At 46.8% G+C, this 25797-nt stretch overlaps 2 protein-coding genes across 6 annotated transcripts in view; one reads left to right on the forward strand and one right to left on the reverse strand.

Moving 5' to 3' along the window:
* Positions 1 to 4176, reverse strand: part of ANKRD6 (ankyrin repeat domain 6) — a 208847-nt gene extending 204671 nt beyond the window's left edge. For both annotated transcript variants that reach the window (XM_061206782.1, XM_061206780.1), the window contains exon 1: positions 4090 to 4176. The gene's annotated coding sequence lies outside the window, so the exon portion shown is untranslated. The remainder of the gene's footprint in view (positions 1 to 4089) is intronic.
* Positions 4177 to 22991: 18815 nt separating this feature from the next.
* Positions 22992 to 25797, forward strand: part of RRAGD (Ras related GTP binding D) — a 40646-nt gene continuing 37840 nt past the window's right edge. For all 4 annotated transcript variants that reach the window (XM_061207368.1, XM_061207370.1, XM_061207369.1 and 1 more), the window contains exon 1: positions 22992 to 23396. In XM_061207368.1, the coding sequence (XP_061063351.1) occupies positions 23255 to 23396 (142 nt within the window). In that variant the 5' untranslated portion in view covers positions 22992 to 23254. The remainder of the gene's footprint in view (positions 23397 to 25797) is intronic.

Raw genomic sequence — 25797 nt, forward strand, 5'->3', positions numbered from 1 at the left:
AAAGGCACCGTGACAGCCATCTGTGACATCGTTATTCAAGTCAGCCTTTCCTTGGAGGATTAACAAGTACCACTTATTGATAGGAATTATCATGGGATGCTCTACAATTTAATAAAAACTGTTTCATCTGAAAAGATTATCTGTTCTCTGTGCCAAAAGTATATGAGGAAATTAAATCCTACTTGAAACATTTCTTGGCCTGTAACCTACGTCCAAACTTCCCAAGACATAAGACAAAGTCCAGGCTCAATCCAATCAGTTATGACCTCCTCCCCAAACCAGGGCACATGGTGGCAAATGAAAATGAGTATTCCAAGGATGGTCTGAAAAATCAAAAAGTGTCACAATGGTACACCAGAGTTTTCTGTTTGAAAATGATAAATCATCCTATAATGTGAACTAATTACCTCATAGTTTATTTGCTAAGGTTGAGATTTCAAGTACTGGCTATTCTTTTTTTTTTTTTTTTTCCTGGCTATTCTTAAATAGGGGCAATGACATACACCTATTACTGGACATTCATTTAGTACTATTTAACAATCATTAAAACAGCTACCATTTCTTGAGACTCCATTATATTCCAGGGCTTTAATAGATGGTTTTACATATGTTATCTAGTTTAATCCTCTGAATGACCCTTATTAGGAAGGCTCTAGCCACTCCATTTTACACAGAGGAGAAAACCAAGATGTAGCCCACTGCACCCAGAAGCTTAACCTGGGGCTACTTCAGGCAGACACCTTCCTTAGTAACTGATCTCTCTTGGGAAGGGGGTTTTACCTTAGACCAACAACTCCCCAACTGTGCACCAAGGCACTCGGGAGCTGTAGAAAATGCACAGGGGAAACGTAGGATTTTTGAAAATTTCAAGGGAAACACAGTGTACTCAATGCGTTGGACACTGAACCTACAGACTGGAGGAGTCCACAGCTTCAACATCAGATCCCATTACATTCCTATCAATGACATCATATCTCTGCAAAGCTTGGGTTTTCAGTGGTTGCTGTGATAAAAAGCAAGTGCTGCAGAAAAATTAATGTGGGACAGGAAATGAGATTGGGATCCAATCTGATCCCAAAGTTTGTGTGTGCAGCACACACACACACACACACACATCCTCTTTGTGGCTGTGGTTATTTAAGAATGATATAAATATTTTTCTCTCAGTTTATGTGCATTCTTTTTTTTTCAAACAGCTTGTATGTTGTTAGGATATAAATACTTATTACGTTATTTCAACCTAACTACTACTAACTACCTAAATCTAGGGACACTGAAAAAATTACTTAGATACTAAGGGGGCCATGAACCAAGTTTAGGAATCTTTGCCTTAACCAAGAAATGTCAGAATGTGTAAGATTCACGGAGGAGACCTGTGATTCAGCCCAAAGAAATAACTTAAGGTCCCTAACACAAATATCATAACCAGAAAAAGAAGAATTTAGGTTAAAACCGTTTTTAAAGGTCACTCTCAGCTGGCTTAATCCTTCAAATCCCATACAATGTCCCCTGGAAAACTGGTATTTTTTTTAAACACTTCTAAAACACATGCACACAAATTACTGTTTTTCCAATTCTTAGAGACTCAAGCAAAGCTTTCAAAATGACAGCCTCCAAGCTATGTTAGAAGAGACTGGCCCTCCCCGACACAGACAGAACACACCCGCAGAAACTGTGCCAAAGGAAACTGGGGGCAGACCCTGACAGCCAGCCTGCCCATCCCAGCACTTTTGATACTTTCAGCTTTCTGTGGTTTGCATCTTACTCTCAATATCCTGCTTTTTACGTTCTACAGGAATGCTCCAGGTGATTGTGGAAAGGCTTGTTTGGAAACTTCCCTTCCACAGAGTTTTTCATGTAAGATATTAAGTGTGAAAAGCAAGGGGAAAATAAACACAAAATCCAGACTATCAGTTCCTTGGGGAGAGAGAGAGAGGTAAGTGGAATGCCACAGGGAGGAGGGCTCGGGCCTGCAAGGTTCTGAGGATGCTCTGGTTCCTCAGCTGGGTGATGGGTACTTGGGTGTGCCTTGTGTTCTTATTCTTTAATTTGTACCTCTCCATTTGATACTTTCTGAATGTATGATATAGTCCACAGTGGCAGCACCAGAATTTCAATATGCGAGGGCCTTGGGAGTTGAAAGAGTACTTCATCTCTAAGCAGAGTTGGATCACAAGCCGTCTGCTTTTACTTGGATTATATGCTTATCTGGAGGGGCTCTGGAGAGGCTGATGAGTTTGAGTGGAAAGCTAAGGTTAATTTTTGGTGCCACCACCGAACAAGGAGTTAACAAATTAGCATTTTGTTATCACCCTTGGTTTATACCTCCCAACAACATGCAACCAGTTGTTTTCTGGGCTCTTACTCCTTTTCACCCTTCTTCCACTCTCCCCTCCTCATTTAGAACCTAGAGGGCAGAAAACTCTTCCAATTTTAATTTATATCCCTAATCAAAAAAAAAAAAAAAATTCTTCATTTACCAGATACTAAGCACCTGCTAGGGACGATGAAAGATAACTATGTATAGTCCAGCACCTACTACAGCAGGAGAACAACAGGTTGCTACTGTTATTTTAAGGATGGGAAACTCCGTCAGAGACCATCAGTACACTGTGGGACCACCGTGGACCTAGGGGTGTTTGTGTTCACTGCCCAAGTGCTTCCCACTTCCATTGGCCTAACAGACATGAGCTCAACGTGAATGAGTATCACCATCCAACAGACTCACAAAAAGGATGCCCAACCTTCAAGAGCGCTATGCCAAGCTTTTCACTTGCATCATTTCATTTAATTTCTACAACCACACCACCAGGTTATGTATAATACACCCAGTTTACAATTCTAAAAACTGAGGTTTAAAGAAGTGGGTTTTCCAATGTCACACACCTAACAAGTGGCATCAAGACTCAATCTCATGACCCCAAAGGGGATCTCTTAACCACCACTTAAAACATCTCACCATGCTTTAGGGAAAACATTCTTTTTTTTCTTTTTGGTCTGCGTTGTGTCTTCGTTGCTGCGCGCGGGCTTTATCTAGTTGTAGCGAGCAGGGGCTGCTCTTCTTTCCAGTGTGCAGACTTCTCACCGCGGTGACTTCTCTTGTTGCGGAGCACGCGGGCTTCGGTAGTCGGGGCTCGCGGGCTCCAGAGTGCAGGCTCAGTAGTTGTGGCGCACGGGCTTAGTTGCTCCGCGACATGTGGTATCTTCCTGGAGCAGGGCTTGAACCCGTGTCCCCTGCATTGGCAGGCGGATTCTTAAGCACTGCGCCACCAGGGAAACCCCGGGAAAACATTCTTGACCCACTCTAGGAAACCGACGCCCCTCTCGGGTCACAAATAAGACTCCACTTCCCCTCCCGCCCCTCAAATCTACCGGAAGCACCACACTGAAATTTCCAAGACAAGTGTCCGTGAGCTGATGTCTAAACTCAAACCAAACAACGTGCTCGCTCCCTTGAGCCCGGGGAGATGCCACTTGCTAACTCTTTACGGAGCTTAAGTCCAGCCAGAGCGGACCTCCCCGGGGTAGGGCAGCCCCACGATCCAGCGCCTGCAGCCCTTTGTGGTCCTCGAAGGGGTGAGGGAAGGGGTCAGGCTGCTGTCGCGTCCGAGCCGAGCCCGGTCACTCGGAGGCCTGCCCGCAGGCCCAGGGACGGCGGGGGGCGCTGGCGACCAGAGGGGACCCTCCCTTACGCCCGAAGACGGCCGGCCTCCGCGTCCGGTCTGGGACCCCCGCCCCACCCCCACCCCCCCTTTCTACAAACTCTTTGAGCTCACTGGAGAAAGAGGAGGGGGACGTGCAAAGACGAGAAAGTTCTCTGCCTCCTCCCACCAAAGTTCTATATTCTAGGGAAGCAACTGAAGGAAAGAGACAAGGGAGGTGCCCCAGAAAGGACCCCCCTCCCGCGCCGGCTTCCCCAGAGGCCGCAGGAAAGGGGGCAACGCGCTCCGTCTGGGACTCCTCCCCAAACAGCGATCTGGGGGCGCTTCCACCCGCGACACGGTCCTCCCGGAGGCCCCCCGAGAGTAGAGGACGCCGGTCCTGGGATGAAGAGGGGTCTCGAAGGGACCCGGCGAGGTCACACGGTACCTTTCTCTCCGTGCCGCTGGGACCGATGCCGGCGACAGGGTGGGGGGCGAGGTGAGACGATGGGCACGGGCTCCCGCTGGCTCCGGCGGCCCCTGGGCCTCGGCGCCACGCAGCGCCGCCGCCTCCTGCCGCCGCTCGCCGGTCTGCGCTCCCCGGTCTGCGCTCCCCGCTCCCGCAGGTTACCTGTGGCCGAGCCGACGCGCCCGCCGCCCGCTCGGCGCCCCGCCCCTCCCCGCCCCGCCCGCACTCCTAGGCTGGGGCCGCAGCGCCCCGCAGCGGCCGGTCAGGGCACGGCGGCGGCCCGAGGGGAGGCGGGGCCCCCAGGGCCCTCGGGCTGGCCTTGGTCTGCAGCCAGCTCCCTGCTGGGCCGCTGCCCCTTCCGCGCCCTCCTGAGAGCCATCCTTATAAAGAGTGAGAGGAACGGCGGATGCAGTTGGGTGAGGTTTTCCTGGCAGGGGTTGCCAGGAGGTTTGTAGGAGGGAGAGGGGATTCGGGAGGAGAAACCATCCCTCAACCTGTGGCCAAGTGTGTATTTCAGTATGTTCGTAGTTCACTTAACTGGGATGTCTCAGTAGAAGCTGAACAACAATGATGAATGATCCAGGCTCATTAGAAAGCTGGAGAGAAGAAAGGAAGCCTTTATTCCAAAAAGCTTGTCTGTTAATAGCTTGTCGGAAGCATCCCATACGAAACAAGCAAAAGCATTGAACGTTCCTGCCTCCTATATTCAAATCACACTTTACATACCATTAACTCGGTCTGGTTTTGTCTGTTTTTCACAGTCACTACTTCAGTATCTAGAGGAGTTCCCTGAACATAGCGAGCACTCTGTAAATTATTGTTGAACGAATGTATGAATGAGTAGGACCTCATTCAACCTTTTGAAGAAGCGCGACAGGTATCTGATCTCTGAACGCAGAGAGCTGGAGAGGGAGGTGGGGAACCCTAGAATGGAGTTTCGGTCTTCCCTGAGCTTATTTTGAACCGGATTTTTCTTATCCCCTCTGAAATAGGCCTGGTTTCCAGGGGAAAAGAAACATGATGATCTCCTACTTTTTCTTAAGATATTTGTCTCCCTCTCTCCTTCAGGGAACATTAGGCAGGAGAAATCCAAACAGCCCTATGCATACCAGAAAAGGGTAAGTGCTTGATTTTCCTCCACTGCTTCTGAACTTCCCCCAACCCCAAAGGCATAGCTAGGGTTTTACATGGCAGAGTGTGAAACCTCTCTTCTGAGTATCCTTTGGCTTTCTTCAGATTTGCCCCCATCCCTGTCGCTCCCCATCTAAAGCTGTTAGAACACATTTCCTTTCCCTGCTCATCAGCTCTGGATTTCTCTCCAGGCAGGTCACTGCTGAGTTCTAGGTGAACCCCCAAGGTCAAGGTAAGTACCCATTACCTTTCAACCTGATCATTTCCTTCTTATACTTTTCCAGATTAAAGACTTTTCCTAGCTAGTCCCTTGAATAAACAACCAAAGCTAGAGTGCTCCACTCCTCCGGGAGGCTTTTATGACATCACCACAAGGTTGAGATGAGATGGAGTTTGAAGTTACATTCATGGGCAGTCAGAGCACTCGCATATTAATCCTGCTGAAAGGAACAGAAGCCAGCCTGTACAACATGTGAATGTTCCTGGGAACTGACTGGTCTGCAGTTGTTCCCAGACCTTAATTAATGGCAATTCCTGGCAGAGGGGCCTCATGAGAGCCAAAGCAGGCAGTGGGTGAGCTGCTTGGAGATCACGCTTGCTTGTCTCCAAGTGGGCACACAGTGTTTGGACACCTAATGAAAGGAGAATCCTAAAGCTCCCTGTATATGAGGGAGGCTCCCAGCCCTCAGTTCCGTTCTGCCCCTCTGTCCAGCTCCATCACAGCCAGCCTCATACATCCACCCCACTACCTTCTCCTTCTGCCTCATGAGAAAAAAGTTCTACTCTACCAATGACAGCTTTCACTGTTCTATGAGAATATAATCTGCTCCTATTTCCAGCAACGTTTCTTTAACGAGTTGACTGCACTAGCTGTCTTTTGCGTCATTAGCTGCAATTGGTCCTTCAGCCCACCATTCTGACTTCCATCCCTTGCTAAGTCTTCCACTCGAGAAACCTTACATGTGCCCCTCCATGATCATACCCTCCTCGTCCTCCAGAGGAAACCACAGTCCGTAATTTTGTGTTAATAATTCTCTTATCAAGGGCTTCCCTGGTGACGCAGTGGTGAAGACTCCACCTGCCAATGCAGGGACACGGGTTCGAGCCCTGGTCCGGGAAGATCCCACATGCTGCGGAGCAACTAAGCCTGTGCACCACAACTACTGAGCCTGCACCCTAGAGCCCGCGAGCCACAACTACTGAAGCCCGCATGCCTAGAGGCCGTGCTCCGCAACAAGAGAAGCCACCACGATGAGAAGCCCATGCACCACAACGAAGAGTAGCCCCCGCTCACCACAACCAGAGAAAAAGCCCGTGCGCAGCAATGAAGACCCAACGCAGCCAAAAATAAAATAAATAAATAAAATAAAATTAATTAATTAAAAAAATAATAATTCTCATTACAAACATATGTAGCCCTAAATACTGCACTGTTCAGTTTTGCCTGTTTTTGAACTTTTCTGTAAGTGGAATCATTCTGCATGATTCCTATGCAACTTGCTTTTTTCACTTAGCATTCTGTTTCTGAGATTCGACTATTCAGTTCCTCTGTCATATAGTATTTCATTGTAAGAAGATATCACAATTTATTTGCCCAGTTTACTTTTGGACATTGGGTTGGCTCCAGTTCTTGCTATTGCAAACGATGTTGCTATGAACATGCTTAAATATTTCTTCTGAGGCATGTGTGCAAGAGTTTTTAGGATACATATCTAAACTTAATTGTTGGGTCTTAAGGTATGTGTGTGTTCAAATTTACATGCTAGGTAATGCCAAACTGTTTTCTAAATCCGTTCTACCAATTTTAATTCCCAAAAGCGATGTATGAAAGTCCCCTTGCTCCACATCTTTGCCAGCGCTTGCTTTTTCTGTGGGTGTGAATGATTTCTTACTATGAGTGAGGTTTGTATTTCTCCAATTATAGGTATGATTGTTCATCTTTAATGGTTACTAACTATTCTTATTTTCTCTTTTGTTAACTTCTCATGTCTTTTGCACTGTTTTATGTGTTTTGAGAAATCCTTCCTGACCCTGAGGATATAAAAATATTCTCCCATATTTTCTTCTAAAAGTTGTAAAGTTTTACCTTTCACATTCCATCTGAAATTAATTTCTCCTCTCATTTGCAATGCCAGGACTATCTTATAATGGGTTTTCATGTTTGTATGGATCAGTTTTAGATACTGTATTTTGTTCCATTTGCCTATCCCTGTGCTGGTCACATGCAGCCTGAAAATCTACGGTTTTATATTAAATCTTGATTTCTGATTATGGAAGTCCTACCCTGACTTACTTCTTTATATTCTTCATAAGGATCTCAAGTATTCTTAGCCCTTTGCTCTTCCATAGACATTTATACTTAGTTTGTCAGGCTCCATTAAAAAATTTGGGATTTTGATTTGGAATTGCAGTGAATCTGTGTGGTAGATTGCATTAGTCATTCACAATTATTTGTTCCCTTCCCATCTTTGCCATGCTTTCCTATACTGCTGTAGACTCCTCTGCCCCACTGGTTTGGGGCTTGTGTGACTTGCCTTGACCAACACCATGTTGGAGCAGAAACTTTAAATATGTGGCGTGCTTTAGTGCTTCTCCTGTCCCCCTTGAGCTTTTGCCCTCTGTTATGAGACTAACATGCCCCAAAGAGTGGCTGCTCCTTCAGCTGGGATCCCAGAATGAGAAGATACATGGAATCACACAGAGCCCAGTATGGCTGTAGGCAGTCTGCAGCCCTCATGTAATGGGAACCAGAACTAAATCGTTTGCTGCTACTGCAATTTGGAGAGAATTGACATCTTTATACTATTGACTTTTCTTGTCTATGTACATGTTTGACATGTCTGTCCATTTATTTATTTATTTATTTATTTGGCTGCACCAGGTCTTAGTTGCGGCATGCAGGATCTTTAGTTGTGGCATGCAGGGTCTTAATTGCAACATGCAGGATCTAGTTCCCTGACCAGGGATCGAACCCGGGCCCCCTGTATTGAGAGCACGGAGTCTTAACCACTGGACCACCAGAGAAGTCCCTGTCCATTCATTTAGAATCTTAGTGACTTCAAATGTTTTACAGCTTTTCATTTTCTGAGATTTATTTATTTATTTATTTATTTATTTTTATAAATTTATTTATTTATTTATTTTATTTTTTGGCTGCATTGGGTCTTCGTTGCTGTGCGCGGGCTTTCTCTAGTTGCATTGAGTGGGGGCTACTCTTTGTTGTGGTGCATGGGCTTCTCATTGCTGTGCAGCACAGGCTCTAGGCGTGTGGGCTTCAGTAGTTGTGGCACGTGGGCTCAGTAGTTGTGGCTCGCAGGCTTCGTTGCTCCACGGCATGTGGGATCTTCCCAGACCAGGGCTCGAACCCGTGTCCCCTGCATTGGCAGGCGGATTCTTAACCACTGCGCCACCAGGGAAGTCCCCGAGATTTATTTTTAATTATCTTGTCTGTTACTATCGCAAGTGATGACGTTTCTGAAAATACACGTTCTACCCTTTTGTTGTCAATAAGAAAAATGTACAGTATGTTTGTTTATTGATCTTATATCCAGCAACATTGCTAAATTCTGTTATTAGTTTTAGTAATTTATAGATTCTTTAGTTTTCTATGTACCTGCAAGTAATGATACTTTATTCCTTACTTTCCACCCCTTATATCTTTAAATTTTTTTTGTTTATTTTGAGATAATGACAAATTCACAAGAAGTTACAAAAATAGTATAGAGAGATCAACTATACTTCAAAATAAATAAATTTAAAACATTTTAAGCATAAAAAAATTTTTAATAGTGTAGAGAGGTCCTGTGTACTCTTCACCCAGTCTCCACGAGTGGTTACATCTTACATAACTATAGTACAACATCAAAACATTAAAACAATATCAAAATATTGGCATTGGTACAATGTGTGTAAAGCTCTATGAAATCTTACCACATGTGTAGCTTCATGTAACCACCATCACAATCAGGATACAGAACTATGCCATCACCACTGCTGCTACTCCATTTCAGTCACTTCCAACCTCCTCCCCACACCATCCCTAACCCCTGACAACCACTAATCTCTTTTCCATCTCTACATTTTGTTATTTCAAGAATATTGTATAACTGGAATCATATAGTATATGAACTTTTGAGACTGGCTTTTTTTCGGTCAGCATAAATGCCCTTGAGATCCATCCAACCTGTTCTATGTACCAACAGTTCATTCTCTTTATTGCTGAGTAGTATTCCATGGTAGGGATGTGCCAGTTTGTTTAACCATTCATCTGTTGAAAGGCATCTGGATTTTTTACAGTTTTTGGTTATCATGAATAAAGCTGCTATGAACAATTGTGCACAGGTTTTGATAGCTATGTAGTGGTAACTCATTGTGGTCTTAATAATTTGTATTTCTTTAATGGCTAGTGGTAATGAACATTTTTTTCTTTTTTCTTTTTCTTTTTTTTTTTAATAGTCCAAGGGTCTTCTATTATTTTTTTACACCTATTATGCCATGAATTCATAGGAAACGGGTTCTAGCAGCTCAGGCTCCTTTCCATTGGTTCCCACAAAGTGTGCCTCTCTGGGTGAAGCAGGCTGGAACTTCAGTGGAACCCAAGTACCTTTTTCTTTGGCTTCCTTCTTTTTCTGACCATGTTCCTTCACACATTTCAGAAAGCTACCTCAACTCTTGGAGTGCATAATATGTTCAATACGTACATTAATTCTATTGGCAAGAATCTTGCCATTAACCCGTTTGTTTACAGTAATGCCAACAGCATGCTGGGTAACACTCAACATACTCTTCCAGGTTTGCCATGGGAACATTTGTGGGGCATTCCTTTTTGAACAGGGCCCATTCCCTTGATGTCTACAATATCACCTTTATTGCAAATTCACATGTATGCGGCCAAAGGAACAACTTCTGTTTTCTAAAAGGCATACAGCAGATGCCTTACCTCTTTCCCTTTGGATTGGTCATTTGGGTAAATACTGGAAGCCAAAAGGCTAAACATCTTTTCATGTGCTTATTTGACACCCCTATATCCTCTTCAGTGAAATGTCTCTGCATGTCTTTTGGTTATTTTCTAATTGGATTTTTTTTTACTGTGGAGTTTTGGAAATTCTTTGTATGTTCTAGATATGAATCCCGTGTCAGATATGTGGTTAATGAATATTTTACTCCGCTCTGTAACTTGTCTTTTCATTCTCTTAAGAGACTCTGCAGAGAAAAAGGTTTTTTGGGTTTTTTTTGTTGTTTTTTTTTTTTTCCGGCCGTGCCACGAGGCTTGCAGGATCTTAGTTCCCCGACCAGGTATCAAACCTGGGCCACGGCAGTGAAAGTGCTGAGTTCTAACCACTGGACTGCCAGGGAATTCCCAAAAGTTTTAAATTTCGATGAAGTCCAACTTATCGATTTTTTTCTTTTATGGATAGTATGTGCTTTAGTGTCACAATCCTTTTATCTTTTTTCCTATCTTATTATGCAATCAAAGACTTCCAGTACACTGTGGAATAGGAGTGATGGTAGCGGGCCTCCTTCTCAGTTCCTGATCTTAAGCTACTGATTATCTGATCTGTCTCCCTCACTCACTTTCAGTTATAAAGATAAAGGGGCCATGTTTATCAGTTAAAATGTGTTTGGCTGCTGGAAAGAGTGTGCTTGACTAGAGTGGTTTAAACACATAAAAAATTATGTAATAAAAATATCTGGGTCTAGGCTCTTTCTATTATTCTACTGTACCACCTCAGTACTGGCTTTTGTCTTTGGCTTGACATCTAGGCAGGAGAAAGGGGCAGGCCTTCTCACTGTGTTTATTTTAATTTGAGAACAAATTGTTCACAGCTGCCCCTTAAATCTATTTTTCCTTACATGTCATTGATCGCACCTGGGTCACAAAGGTGAGGGGCTGGTTATCATACCCAGTGTAAACCAATCATGATTCAACCTCTGAGCCTGGGCTTCCTTCCTCGAGTATGTTGATACCCAAGAACAGTTAAGGATATCAAACTAAGGACAAAGTGGTGGGGGGATTATGACACCAACAATCTCTGCCTGACTTTGTTTGGCTTTGTATTCCCTGTGCCTGGCCACATGAGGCACATGGTAGATATATTTCGAAGTTTCTCTTCAGCTTTTCCCCCTTTCGTTCAGAGCTGTCTCCCCACTCATGAGGGTAGACCTTTGCAGCCACAAGCTGCACCCCCAGCCATAGTGGACTGGGCCATTAATTCAGCATACTTATTGGAACTGGACCACCATCAAGCTACCATATTGCACATAAAATACAATGTAAATGGTGCGCCTTAGAATTGTGCTTCATAGAGGTTCTGACCACTGTGTTAGCCACTGAGAACAAAACGATGAGCACAGCAATGGTCCTGGAGTCTAGTGGTGAATACAGTCCTCAATCAAATATTAAATGATAGCTGAGGTACGTGTGCTAAAGGAGTAGCAGTATATGGTCTTATGTAAAATATGGTTGGGGCATTAGGAATGGATTACTGGCCTAAACTCAACTAATCAGATTTTCTTGCCTAGGAATCAAAAATAATAATAGCTAAAACTTATATTGTGCTCACCTTGAAAAATGATTTTACATGGTTAATGGATTTAATTCTTTCTACAACCCTATTGAGGTATATAACATTATAAACAGTTGAGAGATGAGGAAATCAAGGCACAGAGAGGTTAAGTTTCTTGGTCTAGGTCACACAGCTAGTTAGTGGTGGAACGAGGATTTGAACCCAGGTAGCCTAGTTCCGGAAACTGGGCCCACTATCACTGGGCCTGGAAAGGTGAAGCAGCCATCTCCTGCCATCTGGTGGGGGAAGCACAGAAAGCCCGTTTTCATGCAGAGAGAGAAGAAAGAAGTGAGAAGTACAGAGAGAAGCAAAACCAAGTTCCCTTTCTAATGAAGCTGTGATTATCTCCTGATATATCCTGAGACACCTTTCCTAGGATCCTCTGAATATGACATAACTTCTGAATTCACCGATAGGTATATGATCACGTTTCATCCATCCATCCCTCCTTCCCTCCCTCCACTTATAAAGGTTATATGTTGTATCAGTTAGGATACGTTTTACTGCAAAGTTCAGAAAACCCCACCTTCAGTGGTTTAAGTAGAACTTCCCAACTGGTTTGCCACCACTACTTGTGTGCCATAAATGGGTTACTGATATGGCCAAGTTATTGATCCCCCTCAGCCTTTGGGACAGCTGGGCAGGGCCTGAGGCCGCCAAAGTCTCTGGACCAGTCACCTCCGGCTGCAAGCAGCCTGTCCATTTAGGTCAGTGTGCCAAATAAATATGTGTGCCATGACTGGTCAAGGTAGGGAAGCACTGACTCAAGGAATGGACTTTTAATTTTCTCATGAAATAAGAAGTTTGGGGGTACGCTTTTACAGGTTTGAGTACAGTAGTTCAGCAAGGTCATCCAGGGTCTTCTTTCTTTCTATTCTGCCATTTCCAGGACAGGCTTTTAGTCTTAGGCCTGTTACCTGCAAGATGGCTTTCCTAACTCCAAGTACCCTGTTCTCACACAACTGTGTTCAAAGCAGGAAAGGGTGGGGGGGGGGGTCAGGGGGCTCTTCTGATACCCTGACCTCTTTTATTAGGAAGCAAACCCTTTCCTAGAAGTTCCCCAGCAGGATTCCCCCTATCTTCTTACTGACAAGACGTGAAGGAGTCTCAGAGTTTGAGTACTATCTGACTTTCCCCATTGCTAGTTTGGGAAACAGGAGAAGAGAAGGGGTTTGGGGATGAATGGTAAGTAGCTGACCGACAGCATCTGCCATGTTTTTAGGTAACATTAAGTGGTATGTATAAGTGACAGTTCCTAGATTTCATTCTTGTAGATATTTCTTATGGTTTTAAGTATTCTTTATTGAGGTATAGCTGATTTATAATATTATATTAGTTTCAGGCATACAACATAGCGATTCAAAATTTTTGTAGATCATCCTCCATTTAAAGTTATTATAAAATATTAGCTATGTTCCCTGTGCCATACAGTATATCCTTGTAGCTTACTTATTTTATACATAGTAGTTTGTACCTCTTAATCCCCTACCTCTACTTGCCCCTCCCCCCCTTCCTTTCCCCACCGGTAACCACTAGTTTGTTCTCTATATCTGTGAGTCTTTTTCTGTTTTGTTATATTCATTTGTTTTATTTGTTTGCTTGTTTCATTTGTTTTATTTGTTTGCTTGTTTTATTTTTTCAGATTCCACATATAAGTGATATATAGTATTTGTCTCTGGGTTGATCCTGTCTGGGACTCTCTGTTATTCCTGGACTTGGATGTCTATCTCCCTTCCCAGGTTAGGGAAGTTTTTAGCTCTTTGTATTCAAGTATGTTCTCCCTCCTTTCTCTCTCTCTCCTCCTTTTGGGACCCCTGTAATGCGAATGTTAGTACACTTGATGTTGTCCCAGAAGCCTCTTAAATTGTCCTCATTTCTTTTTATTCTTTTTTCTTTTTTCTGTTCGGCTTCAATGATTTCCATTACTCTATCTTCCAGCTCACTGATCTGTTCCTCTGTATCATCTAAACTACTGTTGATTCCTTCTAATGTATGTTTCATTTCAGTTATTGTATATTTTGTCTCTGTTTGGTTCTTCTTTATATTTTCTAACTCCTTGTTAAAAAATTTCTAACTTCTCACCCTGTTCATCCATTCTCCTCCCAAGTTCTTTGATCATCTTTATCATCATTACCTTGAACTCTTTCTCAGGTAGATTGCCCATCTCCACTTCACTTAGTTCTCCTCCTGGGGTTTTAGCTTCTTCCTTCATTTGGAACATGTTCCTCTGTTACCTCATTTTGCCTAGTTTGCTGTTTTTATTTCTATGTATCTGCTAGGTTGATTTTGTTTCCTGACCTTGGAGAATTGGCCTTTTGAGGAGATGTCCTATGCACCCTGGCAGTGCACTCCCCTCTGGCCACCAGAGCTATATGCTCTAGGGATGCCCCCATGTGGGCAACATGCGTCCTTCTGTTGTGGTGAGCTGATTACTCTGGGCAGTCTGGTAGGCGTGGCTGGCCCTCAGTCTGCTTGGTTGCCAGGCCCTGCCTTGTGCAGAGGCTGCCGGCCACTGGTTGGTGGGGCTGGGCCATGAGGTGGCTGGCGGTGCAACCCTAGTGGGTCTTGGGTCTAGTGCTGGCTCATTGGTGGGTTCTGGGGTGGGTGCTTGTGGGGCTGGGATTTCTGAATTTAGTGTTGGCCTTCTGGTGGGTAGGGCCAGATCCTGACATGGCTGGCTGCAGGTGCTGGGCTTTCCCAAAGTTGGTACTGGCCCACCAGTAAGTGGGCCTGGATCCTGGAGTGGCTGGCTAAGGAGTCCAAGGTATCTCAGAGCTGGTATCGGCCTGATGGTGGGTGAGCCCAGGGCCCTGGGGGCCCCAGGGCTAGTGCAAGCTCACTAGTGGGCGGAACCAGTTCCCAGGTATTCTGGCTGCAGAGCCCTGGGGGTCCCAAAGCTGGTGTCAGCCCACTGGTGGGTGGTGCTGGATCCCAGGGCCACTGGCTGAGGGTCCCAAGGTGAGCGAGAGCTGGAGTTGGCCTGGTGGTGTGCAAGGCTTGAGCCCTGGTATCCTGGAGCTGGTGCTGGCCTGCTGGTGTGTTGGCTGAGTCCTGACAAGGCAGGCTGTGGGACTGTGGTCCTGGGGCTGGTGTCCACACATTGGTGGATGGGTTTGGGGTCCAGGAGATCCCAGGGCTGGTTCTCACCTACTGGTGGGTGAAGCTGGGTCCTGGGACTAGTGCCAGCCCACTGGTGGGCAGAGCCAGGTCCTGGGGTCTCTACCTGCAGGGCTCAGGGGTCCCAGAGCTGGTGTCGGACTGCTGGTAGGATGAGCTGGGGCCTAACAGGTCCCAGGGCTGGTGCTGTCCTGCTGGTGGGTTGGCTGGGTCCTGCCATGGCAGTTACAGGGCTCTGGTTGTCCTGGGGCTTGTGTCTGCCCACCAGTGGGTGGAGCTGGGTCTCAGAATCTCTGGCTGCAGGGCCCTGAGAGTCCCAGGCCTAGTGCCTGTGCCCTGGTGGGTAGGGCCAAGTCCTGGGTCCTCTGTTGGACAGGGCCATGTCCAAGGGCAGCTGTGGGCTCAGGGGCTCTTAAGGAAGCCTGCCTGCTGGTAGGTGGGGCTGTGTCCCTACCCAGGTAGTTGCTGGGCCTAAGGCATCCCAATACTGGTGCCTACAGGCTGGTGGGTGGGGGCAGGGCTGGGTCCCGAGGCTAATAAACTAGAGGGAGGATTCCAAAATTTTTTGCTGGCACCAGCATCCATGTGGTAGAATGAGTTCCCAAAAATGGCTGCCGCCAGTGTCTGTGTTCCCAGGGTGAGCTCCAATTGCCTCCTGCCTCTCTGGGAGACTCTCCAAGATCAGCAGGTGGGTCTGACCCAAGCTCCTTTCAGATTACTGCTTCTGCCCTGGGTCCCAGAGCAGGTGAGATTTTATGTGCACCCTTTGAGAGTGGAGTCTCTATTTCCCACAGCCCTCTGGGTCTCCCAAAAGTAAGCACCCCTGGGGACTTCCCTGGCGGTTCAGTGGTTAAGACTCTGCGCTTCCAATGCAGGGGACACGGGTTCAATCCCTGGTCGGGGAACTAAGATCCCACATAGCATGTGGTGCAGACAAAAAAAAATTTTTTTAAAGTAAGCACCACTGGCCTTCAAAGCCGAACTTTCTGGGGGCTCATCTTCCCCGTGCAGGACTCTCGGGCTGGGGAGCCTGATGTGGGGCTCATACCCCTCACTCCTTGAGGAGAACCTCTGCAATTGTAATGATTCTTCCGTTTGTGGGTTGCCCACCCAGGGATATGGGTCTTGACTGTACTGCAACTCCTCTCCTCCTACCTGTCTTGTTGGGGTTCCTTCTTTATATCTTTAGTTATAGAAGGTCTTTTCTGGTAGGTTCTGGTCTTTCTCAGCAACAGTATCTCTGTGAATAGTTGTAATTTTGGTGTGACCGTGAGAACAGGTGAGCGAGCTCAGGGTCTTCCTACTCCACCATCTTGGGAACTCTCTCATTCTTGTGGATTTTAAATAAGGTCATTTGTCTTGGAGAATCTGCTTTTTTGTATCACTGAAGTTAGTGTAACCCTCCCAGACAAGGCAGGGGTTACCAAGTCCAAACTGATCTACAGATGTGGAGCTGTTAGTACCTCTGTTTGGCTGACTCTACGGTCAAGACATTTCTGCTCTCATGTTACGGCACCATTTATGTCAGAAGCTTGTCCTTAAAAATCCATATGAATAAAAAGTTAACTTTTTATGGAAGTCCATAAGTAGCAATTCCATCTCACTAGTTTGGAACTTTTACAAATGTCATCTTCAGTTCATTCATGGCTTGTAGTTGGAAAAATTCATTATTTATACCAAAGACAACATGATAGACATCTAAGAAATGGCCAAAATCACAGGATTAAGGTAGCTTACCTTGTGGCCATATACAGTAACTAGAATGTTAGAAATCAAGGACCTTGATTCACCTCCCATCCCCCAATCCTGTTCCTATCTGGGTCTTAACTTACTTTAATAAATGGCATTACCATACGTCTAGTTGCTCAAATCAAATGTCTGGTATGAGTCTTTTCCCTGACCATCCATGTTAATTAAGCTATCAATAAATCTGATCTAGTCTACCTCCAAAATTTATATCAAATCTATCCACTTCTCTCGGTTTCCACCATCTCCATTCATTTCACTTATGGACTACTAAAGTGATCTCCTGTTCTTCCACCCTGAAATCTACAATCCATTTTCCCCACATCAGCCAGAATATGTTCATCAGCTATCAGCTGCTATGTAACAAACCACCCCATATCTTAATGGTTAAAAAAAAACAGCTATTTTATTTGTTCATGATTCTGTGGGTTGGCTGGCAGGGTTCAGCTGTAACAGCAAGTCTGTGTTTCATGCAGAGTGGGCTGGACTTGCTCATGTGGTTGCAATTTGAGCTGGAGAATCCAAGTTGGTGTCACTCACATGCCTGGCTCCTCAGATGGATGGCTGGAATTCTGGGGCCTCTATATTCCTGTGCTCTGGAACATTTCAGGGCCTCTGTATCCATGGGGCCTCTCCAGTAAGCTAGCCCAGACTTCTTTTCATGGTGGCTAAAGGCACCAAGAAAGTGAAAAAGGAAGTAGCAAGGTCTTTTATGACCCTATCTCAGACTTTGCACAGTGTCACTGTCACTTCTGCTGCATTTTGTTAGTTAAAGCAAGTCACAGAGCCTGCCCACATTTAAGAGGAGGGAAAATAGGAGGAAGGAGTGGCAAAGTCACATTTGCAGAAGGGTATGTGGGATGGCATGATTGTTGAGGCCATCTTTGGAAACAATCTAGCAGCATCAGCTTTTAGAAATGTAAACCACGCATTTCACCTCCCTTTTTAAAACTCTTCAATGCCTCAGTGGCACTTGGAATAAAATCCAAACTCTTTATCCTGGTGGAGAAGACTACCTGTTTCTCATGACTACCACCCTCCCCCTCTCCCATCACACTGATATATTGTTCCTCCAACACCAAGTCCTTTCACTTCTCCTTGATTTTTCCAACTGTGGAGATACCTTCCAGGGGAACATGCTCTACCCTGACTCACTTGGCTGTCTGTCTCCGTCTCACGGTCAACTCAAATGTCACCTTCTTTGAAAAGTCTTCTCTGGCGACCCCATCTAAATCAGGCTCCTTCTCTCATCCCCGGTTTCTCTCTCGTCTCTCTCTGTTTATTTCCTTCAAAGTACAGCCCTAAAAATCTAATTGTCTTCACGTTCATTAAAAAAAAAATTTGTAGACTATTAAAGAGATAAAGTTATCAAATGTAAGTCTCTATAAAGGCTACAAATATGTTTGCACATTTAAAGCAGAATATTTCCCTCTGTGGAGGGAACCCAGGAGACTGTAGGGCCGGTGAGGGGGGCAGGTTGGGGGAAGACACTAACATTTCATTGAATATTCTTTTATGCTGTTTGACTATTTACCACATGCATGTTCTTAAAATATCAAAACATTATTTTAGTAAAATATATTTAATGATGGTTTGCCTCAGTGGATATGATTTAATGATTTCATCAGGGCATCAACTGTCTTAGGAGAACTGGAGACTCTGAGCTGCCCTCTTGAAAAATTTGGCTTTCCTGGATTAGCAGGAGTGCGGCAAGATTCTGTAGAAGGCTCTTTCCTTTGTTTGCTCCATCAAGAGAGAATTAATGGCTTTAAAAACATATTTAAAAAGAAAGCCTTAAAGACTTTCAACATATGAATCCCAGGAACCAGGCGCAATGCCATCAGATGCCTCAAAATACCCCAAGATGCAGGGCTGGGGGCTGTATTTAATTGCTTGCCTATTCAGGACTGCAATTATTCTGCCTGTACAGGTCTCTTTTAAATAGCTCTCATGTTCCTTGTCACAAAGCATCTAATTGGTAACAGCAAAATAATTCACTAAAATAAGGGCACAAACTTCTGGCCTTTAAAATTCAAATTTTAAACAAAAATACACTTAGATGTTATAGTTTAGCTAAGCATGTAGTACAATAGAGCCATATTAGCCAGAAAGGGAACTAAATCACTTGCTTTTTTTTTTTTTTTTTTTTAATGATCTAGGTTTACTTTTTAATTTTTTTGGCTGCGTTGGGTCTTTGTTGCTGCGCACGGGCTTTCTCTAGCTGTGGCGAGCGGGGGCTACTCTTCGTTGCGGAGTGCGGGCTTCTCATTGCGGGGGCTTCTCTTGTTGCGGAGCGCGGTCTCTAGGCACGCTGGCTTCAGTAGTTACAGCACGTGGGCTCAGTAGTTGCGGTGTGTGGGCTCAGTAGTTGTGGTGCAGGGGCTTAGTTGCTCCGCGGCATGTGGGATCTTCCTGGCAGGGCTCGAACCCGTGTCCCTTGCATTGGCAGGTGGATTCTTAACCACTGCGCCATCAGGGAAGTCCCTCACTTGCTATTTGTGTTCCTAATAAAAGGAGTGATGGTGATCAACAATTTTATTATGACAAGTAGTTTTCTAACCTTTATTCATTAGGAAGTTTTCAATTTTTCTTCTTTTCCCTCCTTTCAGTGAATCCTGTAAATTAGTGGCCTGAGACAACAGACCCATTTTTTAGTGTCTGTGTATGTTTTGGTTCTTTACCTAGGAGATTGGGAGCCAGCTTTTCCCTTCCCCTTCTCCCTTTTCAGTTTCAGGCCATAATGTAATTGACTTTAGCTTTAATGCCATTAAATAGGAATAGGTCTAGTGTCCAGCTGAGTTCCAAAGTAGTTTCACCATCTGGTACCTTCCATATGGTACCTTGGGTGAATATTTCTTATCTGTAAATTAAGGACAATAATATTACTTAATGGGAATATTTTGAAGGTCATATTATTTTGGAAGAGCGCCTTCCTTATTCATGTCTTTTTTTCCCCAATATTAGTTGGAAAATTTTGGCAAAAGACAAATCTCTTATTTCATGATGCTACAAAATATCTCTGAAAGTTAATAGTTTTTTTAGAAAGGAAGGGTTAGCAAAAATAGAATAAGCATTCCATAGTCATTATACTGTAATTCCTTCCAATCTTCAGGCAGTCCTGAAGGGATGAAGGCCTGAGAGTCATCATCTCTTGCACGTCAACTCATTCTAGTTGCACTCTTGTAGAGCATAGTTCATATTTACCTCACTGTGGCATTTCCCAGGGTTTAGAGTAAGTAGAGAATTTGGCTTCTGTTTTTTCCTGAAGTTTCTCTCAAAAATATGCCTGGCCATGTGCTGTATAACTTCCTCCCTTCTCTTCTTTCATTCATTTCATAAACTTCAGCACCTATCATGTATGTGGCAACCTGCCATGGTTACATACAACAGCAAAAACCAAGAGTAGCCCAGAGACAAATCCTCACATTCTTGAGAACGCCCTCCTGGGGAGACGTCACAGAGCCTGAGCTCCAGGCCAGAGTGATCCAGGCGGTAGCTAATTCACTGAGCAGATCCCATACCGAGTGTCTCAAAGGCTTTCAGTGTTTAGTGTCTTTCTATTTTTATTTAATTTCTGAAAGGATCCACACACACGACTTTTAAAATTTAAAAATCTCTAAGATATTTTTCAACATATTCTTTATTTGAAAGCTGACAGTATTGAAATGATAACAGAAAAGAAGAAAAGCAATAAAGATTTTTCCTGTTCTGTTCACTCAAACTTTATCAATACTGTACATTTCTGAAATGACAGTGAATTTGAATCTCTTAAACCTGTACATGACTCTTATCTACCTTGGGGTGGAGCAAAATTGAGGATTTGGCTTTTATTGATTTCGTGTGTGTGTGTGGATTTGTTCCTTTTTTTCTCAAGAATGGTCAAATTCTCAAATATCCTAGGGTATGCTCCAATCTCCTGCTGGTGTTCCCCCCCCCCTCAGGATCTCTCTTTTGGGGCGGGGGGAAGGCAGAGAACCATGAGGTATCTCCGTTTTTTCTTGATCTCAGGCACAGAGGGGTCTTTGGCTTAGTGATTGTCCTGCCTGACCCCTGAGTCCCCAAGGCATACACAGTCAGCAAACAGCCCAAAGGATGTCCTGATGGTCTGGGCTGGCCTTTGGACTGGCTTCTAGGGCCCCATATATAGCCCTCTGCACTTTGAATCAGGCCAGCTCAACAGTTCCCCAGGCTGGTGGTTTGTTCTGGGATAACTGAAAGTCTGCAAACCTCTCTAAAAGAGCCTTCCTCCCAGGTACTTCTTTCCTTAAACAGAATGGATGAAGATGGACTAGGAAGATTACTCCTAGAATAATTTCCTCTGATAAGAGCGAGTAGAGCCTGCTTGTGCTGGGTATACTATTTGCCCCTACCCCTGCCCCTGGAACCCACTGCCCTCCCGACCCAATCTCTGAGTCCTGGACTAGGTTGCAGTCTCTCTAGCCCTTTGGCGTCCAGTTGTATTTGGCCAATGGGAACCACTTTCAGGAGAATGAAGGGAATTCCCTGGCGGTCTAGTGGTTAGGACTCTGTGCTTCCACTGCAGGGGGCCTGGGTTCAATCCCTGGTGGGGGAACTAAGATCCTGCAAGCCAGGAAGCACGGCCAGAAAGAGAAGAATGGAGGGTGGGAGGCAAGAGAGGTCAGGGTATTCCTTCCCATTGCTGTCTCCTTGACAGGAGGTGGCTCTGGCAGTGGCTGCTTCCTCACCAGCTGTAGCTCCTGTTTTGTGCCCCCTGTCCAGGACTCTAGTTCCCTTCCTTTACACCAACTAGTTTAGGGGAGACAACCTCTTCCCACTGTTGCTAATCCCTGCGTTGATCCCTAAACTCTGCCCACATCCTAGTAAATTGTCCCTTTTGCTTTATAAAGCCTTTTAAATTAAAATCTTTGCATGTGCCATCTATTTTTCTCCTGGGAAGGACCTTGACTGATACAGCCATACATGTTGTACTGCCTCCACCTGGAAAATCCCCAAACCTTTCCGGGATTAGAAGCAGCCACCTCCTAGAAGGTGTCTGCATCCACCTTCAACACCTACAGCTACTACAAAATCCAGGACCGGAGTCATGATTTGCTAGACTGGGAGTTCTTCCAGCGCATGAACACTGTTCTGAGCCTACGTGGAGGCCCGCACCCTCACCCCTTAGCCCAGCCCCCTGGCATAGAGTAGGTTCTCCATCCAAATTCCCTACCTACGCAGCACCCTGGGGCCCCAAGAGCCTCCAGCCTCAGCTCCCTTCCTCCTCTTCTCCCTCCCCACACCACCTGCGGAGCTGCTGGCACCTGTAGAATCTGGATTATCCTGCTGGCCAGCTGGTTTATTTCTCACTGTGCTTGACAGAAGGAAGTTCATCCACGTGATTTTTTGCAGTACCCAGAAAGGGCGGGTACGGTCTGTCCTGTGGTGAAAAGCTTGTGGAGGAATGCCGGTTTCAGTCTCACCCTCACACTGATGCTAGTGATGTCTCCCCGTCCACCGCCCCTCTCTCCCCCCAGAAGCCTTGAAACATTTTATTTTGAGGTGTGGGATCTGGGATTACAGTCTATTCAACAGTGAGACAGGAGGAGGTGGCTATGAAGAGCCCCTTGGTGTGTTATACACCCGAGACCTTTGCCCAAACGCCGCAGAGGAATTATTATTCAGGCTAGGCAGCCACGAGGCATGTTATTTTTTCAGGAACATTTACAGCTGGGTAGGCCTGATTAGTGAATACGTCTGTTTTCTTGGTGGGAAGCACTTTGAACCACAAACGCGCACTAAAAGGCAATTGCTATGGAGACTGCGCCGCCTGTGCGGCGCATTTCTCTGGAGTTTTCTTCTCGGGGCGCTTCAGCATCCACGGGGTGTCCTAGGCACGCCGCTCGGAGAGGGGGCCTGGGCGCAGCAGTGCTCGGGGCGGGGGGCAGGCCACTTGGGACTGGAACCCTCGGCCGGGACCGAAAGCTGGAGAAGGCCGCCCTAGGTAGCGTGTGTATGTCGGCGGTGGGCGGGGAGAGGTTCTCCGGGTGCGCGGTACCCCAGCTCGCCCGCCTGTGCGGGGACCACGTGCAGGAGGGGCGCTTGGGGGCCCAGGGCGAGCAGCCGCGGTGGGTGACTGCGCCGCGTCCCGGGTCCCCGGGTACCGGGCGAGTGTCTGTGTGCGCTTCTGGGTGGGTGGAGGGCCCCGCGCCGGCCTGCTCCCGGTTGAGTGTGTGTGCGCGGCCTCGGCCCAGCGCCCCAGCGAGCGGTGCTCCCGGGAAAGCGCGCGCGCGCCCGTGCGGTGTGTGTGTGTGAGTGTATGACAGTGTGTGTCAGGTGACTTGGGTCACGCAGTCTCCCTCTCCCTCCTCTGGGGAGGAACTGCCGCGCTCTGGCTGACTCCTCCGCCGGCGGGCGGGCGGGGCAGGGGGGCTCCGGGCGCGCTGGGAACGGCGGGACCCAGACCTGGACGCCGACCGCCGCGGGGGACGCGCGGTCCCCGCCTCCGCCCGCGAACCTCGGGACAAAACCCCAATTCAGAAATAGGTTGCGAGCGGCAGGCCGGGAGGTTTGGCGCCCCCCACCAGAGACCCCCGTCGCCCCCGGGACGGCCGGCCGTGGGCGCGATGAGCCAGGTGCTGGGGAAGCCTCAGCCGGAGGAGGAGGAGGACGACGACGAGGAGGAGGATGAGCTGGTGGGGCTAGCGGGCTACGGGGACGGGCCCGACTCCTCGGACGCCGAGCCGGACAGCGGGACGGAGGAGGGAGGTGAGCACCGGGTCCCCCGCTCGGCCCCCCGCCCCGACCGTCCTCGGCCCGCACCCCCGCCGGGCCCGGCGCGCGGGCAGCTGACTTGGAGGGGATCCAGGCAAGCGGAGTTGCGGGGTGGGAGTGGGGAGGGGCGCCAGAGGAGCCGCGGCGAGATGCAAAATGGGGGAGCCCGGGTGCAGGCAGAGGAGCGGGGGCCGGGATCGGTGGAGAGGGCAGAGAGGAAGCTTCTGGGCAGGAGGAACGCGCGCTCTCTGGCAGTTCCAGGGCCAGTACCTCCCCCACGCCTCACCCCGAGCTCTCCGCAGGGTCTGGGGGTTAGGGAGGGGAGGGGACCGCCCGGCGCGCCCTGGGATCTCTCCCTGAATGCTGCTGTCGGAGCCGGGGTCAGATGTCGTGGCTAAAAAAGGCAGCCGGCGGCAGCGTGACTGGCAGGGTCGTCGGCAGCTGCGGGTGTCAGTCTTGCCCCGTGTCGCCGCGGGAGGGGTCCCGGGGCCGCCCAGGTCGGCGGCGTGGGGGCACCGGTGGAGCGGCGGAGGGATGCACCCAGGTGATAAGGGAGTCGCCGTGTGGCCGCGGGTATCCAGAGATCCAGGCAAATAAGGTTGTTAGGACACCTTATCTCTGCTCAGCGTCACCACCTGGGCATGGCAGCGCCTGCCCTGGAGTGAGCGCGGGGCGGGGGAATACGGAGCCACTCAGAAGCAAACTCTGTTTCCTGTTCAAGAAGCAGGATTTAGCAATTGTTCAGCCAGCGGGGGCTTCCTGCGTTTAATTCTTAAGGACTAAGGGAGTTGAGAGCTTTTTAGGATTCCAGAAAGGTTCATCTTTTTTGTTTCCCTCCAAATCGAGGAAAAAGTCCTTTATTGTAAGGTCTTTTGGAAAGGTCAGTAGAATGAGGCTGGTAAACATAACATCTAGGTGGAACTGTCAGCTTCCTAAAGAAGGAACTAACTTTTAAAATGTTCACTTGGCAGAAATTGCATGAGGGATAAAAAGTACTTTCGTGACTGTTGATTTTGAAGAACTTTTATTGAAAATTCACTGGACTTGTTTTAAATTCTCCATACAAACAAAGCCTTTCTCTGGGGGGGCAGTTTTCATTATTTTATGTATGGTGAGTGCTACTTTCAATTAATCAGAAAGGGAAGATTGTTAACTAAACCTTGAGCCTGATAGATGAGAAAGGAGCTTTCCAAGTCACCCTTTTCCATAGTGTCTGGTCCCCAGGGAGCATTTGTACTAATTCCCTATTTGCTTAAGCTCGTGTGTGCACCTGTGTGCCTCTCTCTTCTGCACTCCCCATAACTGGTCCCACAGTCGAGCAGGTGGCCACATTTTTGTAGATAAAGACTTTCAACCCTTTTGTTGGAGTCTCTAGGGCTACCTTTGGTAGTTAAATTGTTCAGTCTCTTCATTATTATTCAAATTGCGTTTGTTAGCCCCTCCTAGGTTCTTCGGAGGCTCCGGAGAGATTCAGAATGGGGATGTATTTGCGAGGTATTTGAAACCGAAGACACACAACAGGGTGCAATTGTGATCCTCTTCGAAAAAAAGGAAAAGAAATAAGAGACCGTATATGGGAAGAAAAACCCTGTAATTTGATATTGTCCTGGGGGCCAGAGACTGGGTTCCAGGAAAAGCACGGGACCTGTTTGTTTATCCTGCAGTTCTTTAAGGGGGCACTTTAAAATTTTGATTTGGGGCCTTGAAGTGAAATTAACGCTTTGGCTGAGGGGCCGGGATTTCCTGAACAAAGGGCTTCCCCAGATCCGGGTGTAGGATGCTCCCCAGTGCTCCTAACCCAAGGCAAACCCGCCTGTAACTGATGCTTATGATTACTTTAGTAATAAAATCCTCCCTCGTGAGTTCTTGGTATCAAACTGAAATCTTGCTATAAAAGCCCTGAGTATATTTGTGTGGTAAGAAGAGCAAACATTACTGAAGCCTGGCCTTTCTCCACCTGGGCCTGCTGTGGATACGGTCTATTCTCTGAAGATTTCCTCCATTATCTTAGGCTGCTGTTCTTTCCATGTGTCGCTGGCTTTGATTTTGGAGTTTAGGCCTGAATGTAGAATCTCTATCAGAACATTCGCTTTCTAGAGTAGCAGATAGGCCCCTCAGTCAGCAGTTCTAGCAAGGACTGTCCCTGACACCTGTCATGCCAGCTGATATGATCCTGGGGAGTCAGGATGGGGGTGGAGGCTGGGAGTTGTGACTTCTGTTCCTGTGGCCTTCTGTTCTTGAGACGTCAAGGTGCCACCAAATGGTCATCCCGATTTCTAATGGGCCCTGGGCACATGTTGCCTTATAACCCTGTGTTATTTGGGGTAAATTTTACATTTACCTACTCTCAAACTCAAGACGTGGAAAGTAGGGAGTGGGGAGGAGGACTTATTTC

This window comes from Eubalaena glacialis, chromosome 12 (genome assembly GCF_028564815.1).
Source record: "Eubalaena glacialis isolate mEubGla1 chromosome 12, mEubGla1.1.hap2.+ XY, whole genome shotgun sequence".
NCBI lineage: Eukaryota > Metazoa > Chordata > Mammalia > Artiodactyla > Balaenidae > Eubalaena > Eubalaena glacialis.